This window comes from Channa argus, chromosome 24 (assembly GCF_033026475.1).
Source record: "Channa argus isolate prfri chromosome 24, Channa argus male v1.0, whole genome shotgun sequence".
NCBI classification, from domain to species: domain Eukaryota; kingdom Metazoa; phylum Chordata; class Actinopteri; order Anabantiformes; family Channidae; genus Channa; species Channa argus.
Genome location: NC_090220.1, coordinates 4,930,522 through 4,944,446, shown reverse-complemented (window position 1 = coordinate 4,944,446; position 13,925 = coordinate 4,930,522). Strand labels below are relative to the sequence as shown.

Genomic DNA, 13,925 nt, shown 5'->3' with positions numbered 1-13,925 from the left:
TTCACTCATCTCTGCCAGTTTAAAAGCTGTGGTTTAAGTAGGTCAGGCTAGCGAAGCTGAGGTGATCAGGACAGTATGATGGAGGAAAGCACAGAGACAAACTTGAGATTCCCTAAAATGATTAGCCCTGACATTTATTGTGTTAGTATAGAAAGTGGAAGTGAGCACTGTTAAAATGAAACCCATCTACACAGACTGAAAACGGATGCATTATGTACAAGACGCTGACACCTGCCTGATCTTGTTGCAGATTTTGAGCAGGCTCATAAATGGAACTCGCACTCATACATGCACTTACACATAATCATGTTCACATTGACACTTTGGCATTGTTAAATTTAGCCTTGGTGTATAGCAGGTGTAACAAATGTCTGTGAGCTGGGGCTTTGGAGGTGTTGCCGCAGATCAGAGAAGCTGCTGCTGTGTCTGATTACTTGTCTGCTGTCATGGAGCTCAGCTCTCTGCGTCTATCTCTTTCTTTCCTTCTCCCCAAAGCAGCCACAGGGGACCATCACTGCCTCGATCATTCTTTGTTTAGTTTGGGATTTAGTAGCAAGCAATAAAACCCCCACCCCCTTCACACGCACGCACACACACATACACATACACACCCCTCAGCTGCATGCTTTTTGTTTGCTCTGATGCTGCGTCAATTAAGACCACTGAAAGCTCCTGACCTCAAAGTCACAATCACTACCACAAAATTGGATTTTAGACTCAGGCTGTGTTGGCTGCAATAGCTCGGCTGAGAATAAGATCAGAAATCTCCCTCTTTGGCCTCATGACACGGGGGCTTTGAGGGTTTTTAGAAGCACAAGAGTGAAGTGTGGAATACGAGAGTGCTGTCCAAGTGAGGTTCCTCTCAGCAGCTCAGATTACAGCTGATGTGCTTTTTTGTAACAAATATACTTCTACCTGGATTAAGTTGTCTTTCTCATTGTGGGTCTCACTCCCCATTCACTTTCTCCCCAATTCTCTGTTCTTGCTTTCCGTTTCACTTCTGTCCTTTCCTGTCCTGTCCTCTCCTCCACCCCAGGGGACACCACACAAAGGATGAGATCCGCTCCGTTTCCAACCCCAGCAGAATTGGATGCATATGCTAAGAAGGTTGCCAACAACCCCCTCACCATCAAAATCTTCCCCAACAGTGTCAAGGTCCCCCAGCGAAACCACGTGCGGCGTACGGTCAACGGGCTGGATACGTCGGGGCAGCGCTACAGCCCTTACCCTTCGTCTCAGCCGAGTGCCAAGACAGGTCTCCTCGCTATTGTCAAGGTGCCCACAGTCAAAGGCATTGTAAAAGATTTTGACGGCAGCCGGGCTCGATTGCACACTGAAGTCATCATGAACCCTCCCATTGTACCCTACCAAGCGGCTTCAACCAGCACTTTAGACCACCACCCACCTCTGCCCAATCTCCCTCAGCCCCAGCAGAGTTTACCCTTGCAACCACAGAACCCTCCTCAGACTTTACAGATCTCCCTCCTTCAGCAGCAGGGTCATACCCAGAGCCTCAGACATGCTCCCCCCATGGCCCAGCACCCTCAGGGCCCACCCAGACATCAGACTTTGTCTCACCACCCAGCCCTTGGCCATCCACAGGGACCCCCTGCTGTCATGCTTCAGCAGCAGCACCTTCAGCAGCCGGCACCTGGCCTGCAAGGGGGCAGAAAGCTGCCAGATGGCGACGCACCGCCTAATGTTACCGTCTCTACCTCAACCATTCCACTCTCCATGGCTGCTGGGCTGCACCAGGGCCGCCAGGCTGACCTGAGTACAATCGTGCATCAGATTAACCAGTTCTGCCAAGCTCGAGCACAAGGTGCAGTAGCCACCTCCATGTGTGAGGGCCAGATCGCCAACCCCAGCCCCATCAGTCGCAATCTGCTTATTAGCGCCTGCTCCAGGGTGTCCATGCACAGCAACCCTGCTACCCCTGGCTTCCCCCCACCCAACTGCATTATTGGCCCTCAAGAGAATTCCACAGCCCCAGGTGGAGCTCACCCTCCACTCACCGTGGCTGCTATGAACCACTTGCCTTCCAACCACACAGATCTCAAACAGCAACACCACTTGCAGCAGCACCTGCATCCACAACAGAATCTACATCAACAACAGATACAACATAATGCACAGCAGCAGAAGATGCGCTCTTGGAATCAGCACCAGTTGGCTCATGTACCCCACATTCAGAACAGTGGAACCCACCTCTGCAAGCAGCCTTCCAGGGACCCTGCCTTCCATTTTAAGGGTATGGGCTACCCTGCAGAGGTGTGTGTGGGTCAGCCTTACACACTGAAACCTTCTGTAGAAAGACCCACCCCCTCTCCCCCAATCAACAACAACAGCATGACCGGTCCCATGGCCCAGTACACTAATGGGCACTACTTCCAGTCCCACATGTGGAACAACAGCATCCTACCCACACCTAACAGTGACAGCTCCGGGTCTCAGGACGTAGCCATACCATTCAATGGGGCAGGCCCACCAGGGGGCACCACAATAGACTGTGGGCCCCCTGGGGCTCCCCATTACAGGCTAGGAACAAGCTCCTCATCCACCTCCTCCTCTGCCCAGACAACTCTGATGCAAACAGCAGATTACTTGGGTGGGGACTTCCAGGCGCCCTACTTCCGCGATCAGAATCTAGGGTTGATAGGCAAGATTCACAGGCCTCCTCTGAGGGTAGGTCCAGAGATTGGGGATGGCAGAACCGCTCTCATCCAGCACCCAGGGTACAGATAAGCTATGGCCTTGTCTACATAACCGTTATGAAACCTATTTGTTTAGTCTTAAGAGAGGAAACACATGAATAAATCTAAACTGACAACTTAAACAAATAACCGCTAATGTTAAAGAGGGTAAATTAATATATTTAATGAAGAACAGTAATTTTTTTTGTTTTGTTTTTTTATTCAATCTTGCAAGTGATCAATTGCTACTTTTACTCTGAGTGCTTATACCTGTCACTTGAGGGAATGTTTTCATGTCTTTTCATACTTGTCTACCTGTGTATCTGGATCTCAACAGATTTTGATATCATTTGTACTTCAGACATTATAATAAAAATTTCTAATGCATGGGGGGGGGGGGGGGAAAGAAGTAAAACAGAGCCCTTACAAGAAATCTACAAATGGATGTTTTTTGACATATTGTTTTGTTTGTTTGTTTGTTTGCATTTTGGTCTTAACACTCAAATCTCACACTTCACAATTCCAAAAACAAAATCCAAACACAATCACTTGAATTCAGAGTAGTGATTTTATTTAAATCCAAAAGCATCAGAACGTAGAGGCTGTAAAAGTAAAGATGGAGAAGCCTGTCATGCACTTGTACACAAACATTTTATTCTATTTTAAATGTATTTATTTTTGTGATATTCAACATGTTTAATTTCTGTCAGTTAAGGAAGCATGTAATAACAATGTTTGTACATAATAGGGGTCCAGCAGGGAGAAAATGTGTTGAAAAGATGATGTTCTGCTGTACTACTTAAAATGGAATTAATTCAGGGGTTTTAAAACAACTTTTCTTGGTGCCAGGAAAGTTTGGTAACAAGGCTGAAGTTCAGAAGAAGTTATAAAAGCTTAACTCTCATACCTTAAAATGGCCAAGGTCAAGTAAAAACAAAGGAAACACTGTTATGACAATGTGCCATTTTTTTTTTTTTTTTTTACATGATATGACAAATGTATTACTTGAATGTTGATATTGTTTGCTTTGCAGATATTGAGGGTTAGTTTTGAGGACAAAATTCTGGAGTGGAAGAAAATTTAGTGTTACTAATGCCATGTAGAATTGAAATACAAGCCTAACCAGAGTTTTGATCCTGACAGGAGGAACTTAAGTGAAAGAAGTTATGCAGTAACTAGTTACTACTGATTCTGTTGTGAAGTCTGCTTGAAAAAGACCAAATTGATCACTTGCAAGATCAGACAACTGACTTTTTAAGTTTAAAGTGAAACAGCAAATGCATTGTTTATTTTATCGTACACTGGCTTACATACTTAGACTACTGTAACTTTAAAGTTTAATGATTGTGTGCGACTGTTGTCTGCTGATGTGGTGTTGTGTGTGGGTGTGGGTGTGTGGGTGTTTGGGTGTGTGTGTTTGAGAGAGCGTGCACGTGTGTATAAACACAATGAAGCTCATGTTCTGTTCACTTAACTCCCTAACAGCCCTTAAAAAGCCTTAAGTGTTTGGTCCTTGGACTTTCCTTTGAAAATGAGCATGTTTTTATTCAAATCCTCAAACAACAATGAGAAAGAAGATGTAAGGATACACAGAAATAGCATTTTTTTTCCTGATCTTTTTGTTTTAATGAAGTTTTGTTGAATAGATGAGCAATTCCTTAGAGATTCTTTATTATGGAAAGAAAAGGAGTAATATTTTGTAATTATATATTTTAGCAATGTGTAGTTACGGAGCAGTAACTTCCCCCCCCCCCCCCCCCCCCCCCAAGTTTCAAGGCTTCAGTTTGCAGTTGTGACTATTTATAATACTTGATTTGCTTGTTATTTAAAATTTATTTTCTTCTTTGTTTCTTGTTCTATTGCTGTGAAGTGGAAGAGGGTCCTTGAGCCTCTCTTGTCATCTGTACGACAGATAAGGGGGAAGAGCGCGAGAGTTGTGCTACTCTTTTTGTAATATTGTAATAATAAAATAAAATTCTAATTTATGCTTTGAAATCAGTTCAAGCTCTAATTTTTAATCTGAATGTGTACATGTCTAAACTGGCAACAGGTTTTTAACGGCAGCTTTCCACTTTTGCCTGTGTTCAGATACAGTAACTTAATTACTGTCATCCTGTGCGACTGTTCAGGTAAGTTACTATTCACACATTTGTCATACATAATTGTAACGAGCGAGAGAGCGATACAAAAGGTCTAACTGAAATACATGTAATTTGTTACTGCAACAGTTGGTGCTGAAGGTGGTTATTGTTGTAATTGCTGTTCTTTCGGGTCATTTATCTGAGCCGGCTTTGGGCAAATAAAGGCAGGAAGTACATAAAGGAAAGTATGTTGTGAAATCTGCAGGACTATCTGGTTGCTGTAGATTTAGCATGCGTGGCTGAATCGGGCACACAGCAGGATCAGCACCTTTGTGACTCTGATGCCAGAAGTTTCAACAAATTATAATGTCTGCAGACAGGATGTGCTTCCTGTTCAGGCTGCTGACAAAAGTTCCTTGTGCAGAAGCCTTTGGATTCACTCTTTATCAATTCTTCAAATGCATAATTTCCTCTACATTATGAAGCACTAGTTGCATTCAGTATTGATAACTACTATATCATCATAAATATATGTCTACAATGCCTTCCTCATCACTTCTCAACTCAGTGTTTCAAAGACTACATTTTTAAATCGACCTGATACTGAAGTATCTGTCACAAAAGCACTTCAACCATGTGGCAGTTAAATGTCTTAAAACTAAAACTCAGTACTGTCTTTAAGTTTAAATGCCTTTTTGCTCAGATCAGGTCAAGCTGAGCAGCCAGAGTGAAGGTCTCTGTTGTCTCTTTAGACTGGGGTGGTGCTCAGAGGACTCATCTCTGTAGACTGATAGGTCTGCCCTCGCCGAGTGCTTTCTGTGAAAATGCCTCTCCAGCTCCTCCCTGTGGAAAAAGCAGGAAACGTTACTGGGCAGTGATCGCTCTCCTGTCAGAGAAATGCCAAAAGGGCCTTCTCTAATCTAGAAACGTTGAGCCTGTGTCAATGTTTCTTCACCTCTGTTTGGTCTGCTTGGGGAGATGTCTGAGTTGGGCTGTTGGAAATAATCGCAGCAGCCGGGATCCTCATTGATTTTACCCAGGTTGGTGTTCCATTTGTTCCAGTTGACTTCCTCCACTCTGAGACGACAAAAGGACACTTGCTCCAATTACTGTCTGCAGTGTGACACATCACTCAGCTGTCCAAGAAGGCAAATTAGTGAAGACCAGTGCATCAACTGATGCAGCTCACACAGATGCATCTTTGGTTAAACCCTCACAAATATCCTTTAGGGGGTTGTCTGCTGTGCATTATATCAGCTTTGATGTTAAAACTGAGACCCAAGTTGTAAAATAGTTTAAACTTTAACACAGCAAAGGATCCCTCAAACCCAAACCCAAGTTATAAACGTGCAAGTCAAAAAAAGGTCAGACAATAACTCCAGTACTTTATCAAGTAACATTGTCCAAGAAACCTAACCCAAGACTTGCATTTACCGTATGACCTGTATGACCTGCTATTAGCAGTAACACAAAGTCCAGCCTAGGTCGATGCACATAGGTTTACAGGTATTCAGTCTTAAAATACCATATAACAAGGCTGAATTCAAAACAATTTAATTATCTTTAAGGCAGCATGAGGTCTGTCTTAAATTTCATGGCAAAGCACCCAGTAGTTCGGACATCGAACTCCAAATAAATGATAAATGTCAGCCTCATGATGGCGCTGCAGTAAACATAAAGCAATGACCACAATCATAAGAATTCATCTTGGGTACAAAATTAAATTTCAAATCGATCTTATAATTCATTTCATTCTGGATCAAAGTGGTGAAACTCATTGCCACATAACAATGGGACCATCAGCTCCTAATCTGTGATGGAACTGAAATCATTTATTACACTGAAATAAACAGCCTTCATAAACATTAAGAAGCAAACCTGAAACACCGCCGACGGTCATCTCCAAGAATTGTGCACAGGTTCTTCTCCACCCCACAAAGAAACCTATTCTTCAGACAGCGAGGCAGCCTCTTCTCCATGTCCAGGATAGTGATGGCCCTCTGAAAACAGTGGCAGTACTTCATCACAGCTGCCTCAACTAACACTCACCTGATCACTGAGATCCCTGAATGTCTCACCTGCAGCTTCCAGATGCTGGTGCTCTCGTTGGTAATCTTTTCCACAGTGCGGTTCATAAGGGCAATGAGCATGTTCAGCAGCAGGATGTAGGTGAGTATAATGTAGCCAATGAGGAGCACATAGAATACTTCCTTGTACTTGTAGTCCTCAGTGAACTCCATGTCGCCCATGCCGATAGTGAACTTGAAGAGCTGCAGGGTGGTGTAGGAGATGTTTCTGAAGCTGGGTTTTGAACACTCCTCTCCAGGGTCCAGAGGACCGAAGAGACGTGGCTGTTTATGTATAGTGGTGTTTTTCACAGGAGGCTCTATTAGCAGGGTGACCACAGCTGGGACATGATATAAAGAACCAGTTATCAGACAGCACGTCCTCCATTCCTTAGTATTATCTCAAAATGCTCTGCCATTGTTTTGGAAAGAAATGTTTAACAATTTAAACCAGTGAATGTTAGTTAACAGCCTTTGTATGCAGTACTGCCTTGTGTGTACAAATATCTTTTTGAATTTGGACTTTTCATTTACTCAACAAAAACAATACCTGCTGAAAATCCAAAGAGGAAGACAACGTAGACAAAAAGAAAGCGCAGGATATCACTAAGTATCATCTACAAAGCAGAAAAGAGACAGAAGGCATCAGGCATGATACTGTTGACTGTGGTTTTTGCTGCGGTGCAGTGTGTTTCGTCCTCTTCGTGGACTACCTTCTGTATCATGACACTGTAGATGCCCATGTGTTTGTCGCCTCTAGAGAAGTAGAGTAGGTTCAGCCAGCTAAGAGCAATACACATCACCAGGAAGCCGAGGTACTCGTGCTGCCCACATAGATACAGCCCAGCTGCAACCAGGAACAGGGTGCCCTGCACAAAACTGCAAACCACAGAGAAACCACTGTCAGCCTCAAGACTGTGTCAGTGCAGCACTGTAAAGCATGAAGGCAAACAACATCACACATTTTAAAGTAAAACTCCATCTCGAGATTATCTCACACTGTTTACAACTCAATTAAACTTTACTTATACAGCACCTACTCACAACACAAGTTATCTCAAGGCACTTTACATAACAAAGGCAAGACTATACAGATATGTAGAGAAATCCCCCTTGAGCAAGCCCTAGGCAGCAGTGAAGAAGAAAAACTGAGTAGCCCAGTGCATCCAAGTTTAACTCTAGAGCAGCATAAATAAGAGTTTCAGAGTCTCAGATGCATAGTCTGAGCAGCTCTAACTATACACTTTATTAAAAAGGAAATGTTTAAGCCTAATCTTAAAGGTAGAGAGGGTGTTTGCCTCCTTAATCTGAACTGGGAGCTGGTCCTGCAGGTGAGGGGCTTGATATCTAACGGCTCTGGCTCTCATTTTTCTTCTGGAATTCCTATGGACCATAAGTAGACCTGTAGTCTGACATTGAAGAGGTGTATTTTTGGGATAGTACAGGGTCTATGAGGTCTTTAAGATGCAAGGGACCTTGAGCTTTAAGGGCTTTGTATTTAAAAAGGAGGGTTTTAAATTCTATCCCTGATTTTATAGAAAGCCAATTGAAAGAAACTAATAAAGGTGAAATATGATCTCTCTCGCTTATTCCAGTCAGCACATTTTGGATTATTTAGAGTGTCATTAAGGGAGTTTTAGGACATCCTAATAGTAGGGAATTACAGTAGCCCAATATATCTATAAATACCAATACCGATTTTAGATTATAGAGGTCCTATTGAAAGTCATTGGCCCCTTTAGATAATTCCGTGTTCACCGATGACCAGAAAATTGGTATTTTCGTTGACACACTGACAGAATAAATTGAAGATTAAAAGGTACCTTGTGGACTATTTGAACACTAATAGTGCTATGGAACCATGTTTTTATGAGCTGATTCCTGTTTTATTTTGTATGTACATTCACAGACCTTTCATGTTCTTGCCACCGGTTTTACACTGTTTGACGAAAGTGGAGGAAGGAAGTGGCAGTAATGTGGCAGATGAAGAGCAAGATGTCAACAAAGGCAGTGAAGATAACGACTGCTAAAATTAAAGATGGATTTAAACATCTAACTTATATAAACATAACAAGTTATGTTGTGGGTAAAAACCTTAACTTACAAGAGAATCTCAAAATATCCATCAATCAACAATGTCTTCAGCTTTGGCTGCTTCCTTTTCATATCAATGATCTGGAAATGTATATATGATATGATATAAGGATTATGATATGAGCCACTGGCTATATACTTGAAGCACCCAGGTCCATACATACCCCTGTGATGAAGAAATAGCAGTTTGCCAGTGTTATCACTAACTGGCCTAAAACATACAGATAGTCCATTAAAGTGTCTTCAACGAGAAACGGCGGCTGTAAAGCAGAGAACAAGCATCAGCAACTTCAGAACATCCTTGTCTGGGACACTCAGATCAATCACACAATCTGCAGTTCACCTCTCCGTCCTTTTTGTTGTAAGCCACAATTGTAAAGATGATCAGGTACAGGAGGTAGAACAGGAAGTTGAGGAAAAACATTCGACCTGCAAACTTCTTCCACTTATCTTCCAGCAGGCGGCTCAGTATCTCTGTCTGAAGCATCTCGTGACGGTTCTGAGAGGGGACAGGAGAGGGGACAGATGTTTGAGTAGTAGTTAACAGCGATTGATGATCTGACTGGGCTTAAAATTACAGGGCTCACAGGGATGTCGCTGCCATAAATTAGTATGTCCAAAACAGAGTTGTCCTCGTATGAGTCTACCGAGGCCAGGTCGTACAGGAAGCAGTGGACAGGCCCGTACACCCATTCAGTGAATTTACGGGACAAATGTTTGGTGTGATTATCCTGAAATTCCCGTTTCAAGATGTGGGAAAAAATCTGCAGACAGAGAGGGAAAAAGCATAAGGTTCAGTCTCATTCATCCAGGTAGCTTAACATCAATGCTGCTGGCCAGAGTCCATAAAGTCCATAATTCTTGTCCAGTGGGTGGATTATTTTGTTATAACCCAATTAATTATTCACCTTCCTCAATTATCCACAGGGCAGTAATGCATCTAAAAGCCCTTCTTTCTATTTACCATAATATGTGCCAATATACAAACAATTGAATTTAATAACAGTGGAGCTTTATGTCAGTGGATCTTGGGGCCCCTAAACAGTTTTCTCCATGGGACCCTGCACATTTTAATCTAGCTGTGTCTGTACTGACCCCTATCTTGCCAATCTTGGCAGCCAGTTTGAGAGGTGTTAGCCCCATTTCGTTTGGTTCGTCCTCCAGCTTCAGCTTTGGATGCAGTCGGGCAGCAGTCTTGAGGATGCGGTCGTACATTTTGGTGACAAACTCAGTGTTATCCTCGGAGTTGTCAGCCACCACCACTAGAGCGTGCAGCACTGTGTTGCCCTGAGAGTCCTTCAGCTTTGAGTTTGCTCGCTGGTACTCGTTATCCATCAGAAAGTCCACTACATTGGGCTGGTTGGTGCAGGCTGCCAAAGACAGAGGCAGCTCGCCTGAGGACAGCACAAAGAGTGGCTGATCATTAATTACAGTTTTTCTTCTACACAACTGATTTATTGCCCATTAATTGCAAATAAATCTGCTTTGTAGGGTCCAATCATGACATTTCCCTTTATCTACACAGTTTGAAGTAAAACCCCAGTCATCCTTTTCTTTTACATCAGTCCATGATTTGAGGGTATTCTTAATCAAGTGTAGAGATAAATCCTGCTTCTTAGACCAGAAACTGCCTATCAACAGATAGAGGTGGTGCTGATGTGTATTAATAAAAGAACAATGCACTAAAGGGCAACAACACTTGCAATTCTTTAAAGAGGCAGTCTATCAATTATACTCATGAAGTTCAGTTTACCTATAATAACTGGGGCCACTCAGCCTGTGAAAACCCTTTACGTCTGATGGCATTATCATCATCATCATCGCTTTCTAAGGTTTTACAACGTGGGAGGGTGGGGTTTGCACACAGTTGGGGGGTTTAGGAAGTGTGCAGTGTCAGATAACAGACACTTCTGTGCTGCTGTGAGCTAAATGTAACAAAATATCTTAGATTTGACCCTTATGAAGTTGTATATGTAACATTGCTCCCAAGATGAAGGGTTGCAGCTCAGTAAATGATGCTTGCATGAGACCCCAGAGGTGGGAGCTCCTTTTTTCTGGACTCACCAAAGTAGAAGTAGGGGCCGTCATGTGGCTGGAAGAATTTGCCGCAGGCTCTGGCATGGACATCTGCTCCTTTACTGACCAGCAGCTTCACGTAGCAGATACTCCTCCTCTCAATTGCTATGTGAAGTGCTGTTTGACCTGCCAGGTGCCCACACATAAATACATATCTGACAATCAATTCCCTTTTTATGTTGCCTGACTGCCAGGTGACATGAAGTAATCTTGAAGAGCAATTTTGCTTTAGATGGAGAATGAGAGTGACGTGAACAAAGTGGCATCAAATAGCAAAGTACTTCACAATTCAAAACCAAGTTTACCTTTGTAGTAGCTGTTGGTGTAGGCTGCATTCACAAACTCCTGAATGTCGCCCAGCTTCTCTGAGATGTCGATTAATAGTTCCACCGTCTCGTTCTTGCCGTCTTTAAGGTGCAGCAGAGCCTTCATCAGGGCGGTTTTACCATAGGACTGATCTGCAGGTGTAACCAAACATTCTTGGAGTTAAAACACAGGTCAATAGGTCACAGTTTGGTGCAACTGCTGCGTTTTGGGCCTCAAAACACTCACACAAGGTATCAGAGAGTCTCTTCATGTTTTGGTGCAGGTACTGATACAGGCCATCCAGGTTTTTGACATCCCTGCTGGCCACTGCTTCAAACAACCTGTCAATGTTAAATGTCTTGCTGTCTCTCTTCTTACTGGTCTGCTCCTTGCCTCGAATCCCCCTACAAACAACAAATAGAATACAGACAGGTCTACAAAAAAAGTCATTTGAATCAGAAGGCCAAGCAGCTTCACACTCCACATTAATTAAAATCATGAGGTGCGATGATACACAGCACCTTTTATAACCCGTGTTAAAACAGCAGCACAGTTATGATTGGTGCATGGTGAGGCTCACTTGTCAAAGTTGAGATTAAATCTAATTTGAGGCTTCGTCTCCTCCATTTCCTCCTGGTAATCAGTGTCCATGGGGGCCTTGGGGGCCTCCTGGCCAAAGCTAAACCCATCCTTTTTTGCCGCTTTTTGTCGTGATTTTTCCTCTTCTGTCCTGTCGTCTGTCTCCAGGGAGAAGCCAAACATCTCTGACTTCTTCATCTTTACGTGTCACTCCGGGTGTCTGCATAGAAACAGGACACAGGATTGAGACAACAACCAGCACATCAAATGAAGTACATTTCACAGCTACAGTTTTGTGTATGTTGCATTAGTTAGCTTCAATTAAATAATCCACCCACCCACAGGAGGCACCCAGAAAGATGTTGAACATGCTCACAGCTGTGTCACTGAGTCATACATGTCATATTATTTTAATGGGTCACTAACTAAAAGTGGTTAGTTTATTCAGCCACAGCTGAATAAAGTGTTTATGGGTACTGCTTTAAAATGAGTTAATTTAACTATTAGTTACTATGTTTGTATCAGCTGGAGATGACACACACTTCCAGCACAGGGGATCAACACATTGGCTTTCAAAGACACAGACATATTTTAAACACATGATTTTTTATCGTCAGTGACTAACAAAGGATTGCATTTAGAAGGAGACTTTCATGAAAGCCGTACACACAACTCCTGACATGCTGGACACTTCTCTGCAGTAGAATAAAATCATTTACACTACGAGTGACTCAGACTCAGAATAAATGAAGTGAAAAACATTTCTGCCAGTTTCTGCTGATCACAATGAAATTATAGATATTTTTATGTATAAGACACGTTAAGGAAAATGGGAACCTACAGTTCCCCTTTTCAAGCAGAAAATGGGGAATTAGTGACTCAGTGGAAACACCATGTTGGACTTCATGATCATCACACGGAGAGGAAGATATAGAATTGAAAAAATATGAAAAAGCAAACACTGGAAAAACATTGAAGTAAGTAGTTATCTACTTTGTCAACAGATCAATTGATACGTGGCCTACAGTAATGCAAGCCTAGACTTTAAGCAGGGCAGTCAAGGTTAACTGATAAAAGCTTTACCATTACCTTTTCTGTACCCTCATTAAAGCTCAAAAAACAATAATCCAAGCTGTGTTATGTTTACTTGATTATATGTTAAAATGTAGAAACATTATTTTGAAAAAATAAATCGCAGTATCAGGTCACGAGAATGGAAACATTTATTTTAAGCACTAAAACACTGCGCATGAAACTAAAGATGTTGGCGTGACCTGAAGAAAATCTGCTAATGTGAAACACGTTTGACTCACCCGTATTTAGTCTTCCTAAAAATCTGATCTTCAAGCCAAAAACAAACCAAGAAAACACAATGTAGTGTCCAGCTGAAATCCTTGGGTTTAGATGCTATTGTTCTACATGTTCTACAGATGCTCTCCAAACGTAATGGGAGGAGAGATATCAGTAGCAGACCAGAGGGAGAAGTGACCCACCCAAGAGCATACCAGAGAACATTACCGGAGCCCTGAGTGCTTAAGAGGATGCTGTATAGACCACGTTTGCTCTTGTGAAGACGTCATGCAAAAAAAAAAAATTAAAAAAAAAAGAAAGAAATCCCACAAACATTTCCCTTTTTATGCAGTTAAGTAACAGTATACAATCTGATGCACAAGTGTGGAGCTGAGGAGCTAACAAGTAGTTTACCACTTTGAAAAAAGCTTTTCCAAATTGCATGTAGACAAGTAAATTCCAATCAGAATATATGATTTAATTCACAGTAGCACTGGAAAAAGTTAAATAAAAAATCTTATAGAAAAACTTACCCCACTCTGCTTTTCTTGCTCTGGATTTCTGTAACTTGTGTACCATATTCTTAAGCGATTCTTTGTTTAATTTTAGTGCTTCCTGTGTGTCTCACCTACCTCTTCACAGTTTCGCTTTAGTGGGTTTGTGTATGTGTTCAATGCTGCTGTTGTCCTGTGACTGTGTGGTAGCAGAGCTTCTGCAGTGTCTACATCTGCACTCATGAG

The 13,925-nt window shown here is 42.4% G+C and overlaps 2 protein-coding genes across 5 annotated transcripts in view; one reads left to right on the top strand and one right to left on the bottom strand.

Moving 5' to 3' along the window:
• The window catches only part of fam222ba (family with sequence similarity 222 member Ba), a 27,529-nt gene extending 22,841 nt beyond the window's left edge, over positions 1–4,688 (top strand). For both annotated transcript variants that reach the window (XM_067494341.1, XM_067494342.1), the window contains exon 3: positions 1,037–4,688. In XM_067494341.1, coding sequence (XP_067350442.1) covers positions 1,037–2,745 — 1,709 coding nt within the window. In that variant the 3' untranslated portion in view covers positions 2,746–4,688. The remainder of the gene's footprint in view (positions 1–1,036) is intronic.
• trpv1 (transient receptor potential cation channel, subfamily V, member 1) lies at positions 4,451–13,925 on the bottom strand. Of its 3 annotated transcripts, none has more exons than XM_067494340.1 (16): positions 13,818–13,925; positions 11,897–12,115; positions 11,563–11,720; positions 11,316–11,468; positions 10,999–11,136; positions 10,030–10,328; positions 9,522–9,698; positions 9,278–9,433; positions 9,099–9,194; positions 8,945–9,015; positions 7,554–7,719; positions 7,391–7,457; positions 6,853–7,181; positions 6,653–6,774; positions 5,730–5,851; positions 4,451–5,617 (listed from the first exon to the last, which is right to left on the bottom strand). In XM_067494340.1, the coding sequence occupies exons 2-16, from the start codon at positions 12,091–12,093 to the stop codon at positions 5,523–5,525; spliced, it is 2,346 nt and encodes a 781-aa protein (XP_067350441.1). In that variant the 5' UTR covers positions 12,094–12,115; positions 13,818–13,925; the 3' UTR covers positions 4,451–5,522. The 3 variants fall into 3 exon arrangements, with proteins under 3 accessions (XP_067350441.1, XP_067350439.1, XP_067350440.1); XM_067494338.1 differs by having other exon boundaries at positions 13,719–13,878; XM_067494339.1 differs by lacking the exon at positions 13,818–13,925 and adding an exon at positions 13,209–13,363.

Bases quoted from the DNA above. Each gene is read 5' to 3' on its own strand.
- trpv1 (XM_067494340.1), bottom strand. From the start codon at position 12,093: ATGAAGAAGTCAGAGATGTTTGGCTTCTCCCTGGAGACAGACGACAGG. The intron at 11,721-11,896 runs GTGAGCCTCACC...TGTTGTTTGTAG, and splicing joins TTTAATCTCAACTTTGACAA to GGGGATTCGAGGCAAGGAGC. The intron at 9,699-10,029 runs GTCAGTACAGAC...CTCTGTCTGCAG, and splicing joins CCAAGATTGGCAAGATAGGG to ATTTTTTCCCACATCTTGAA.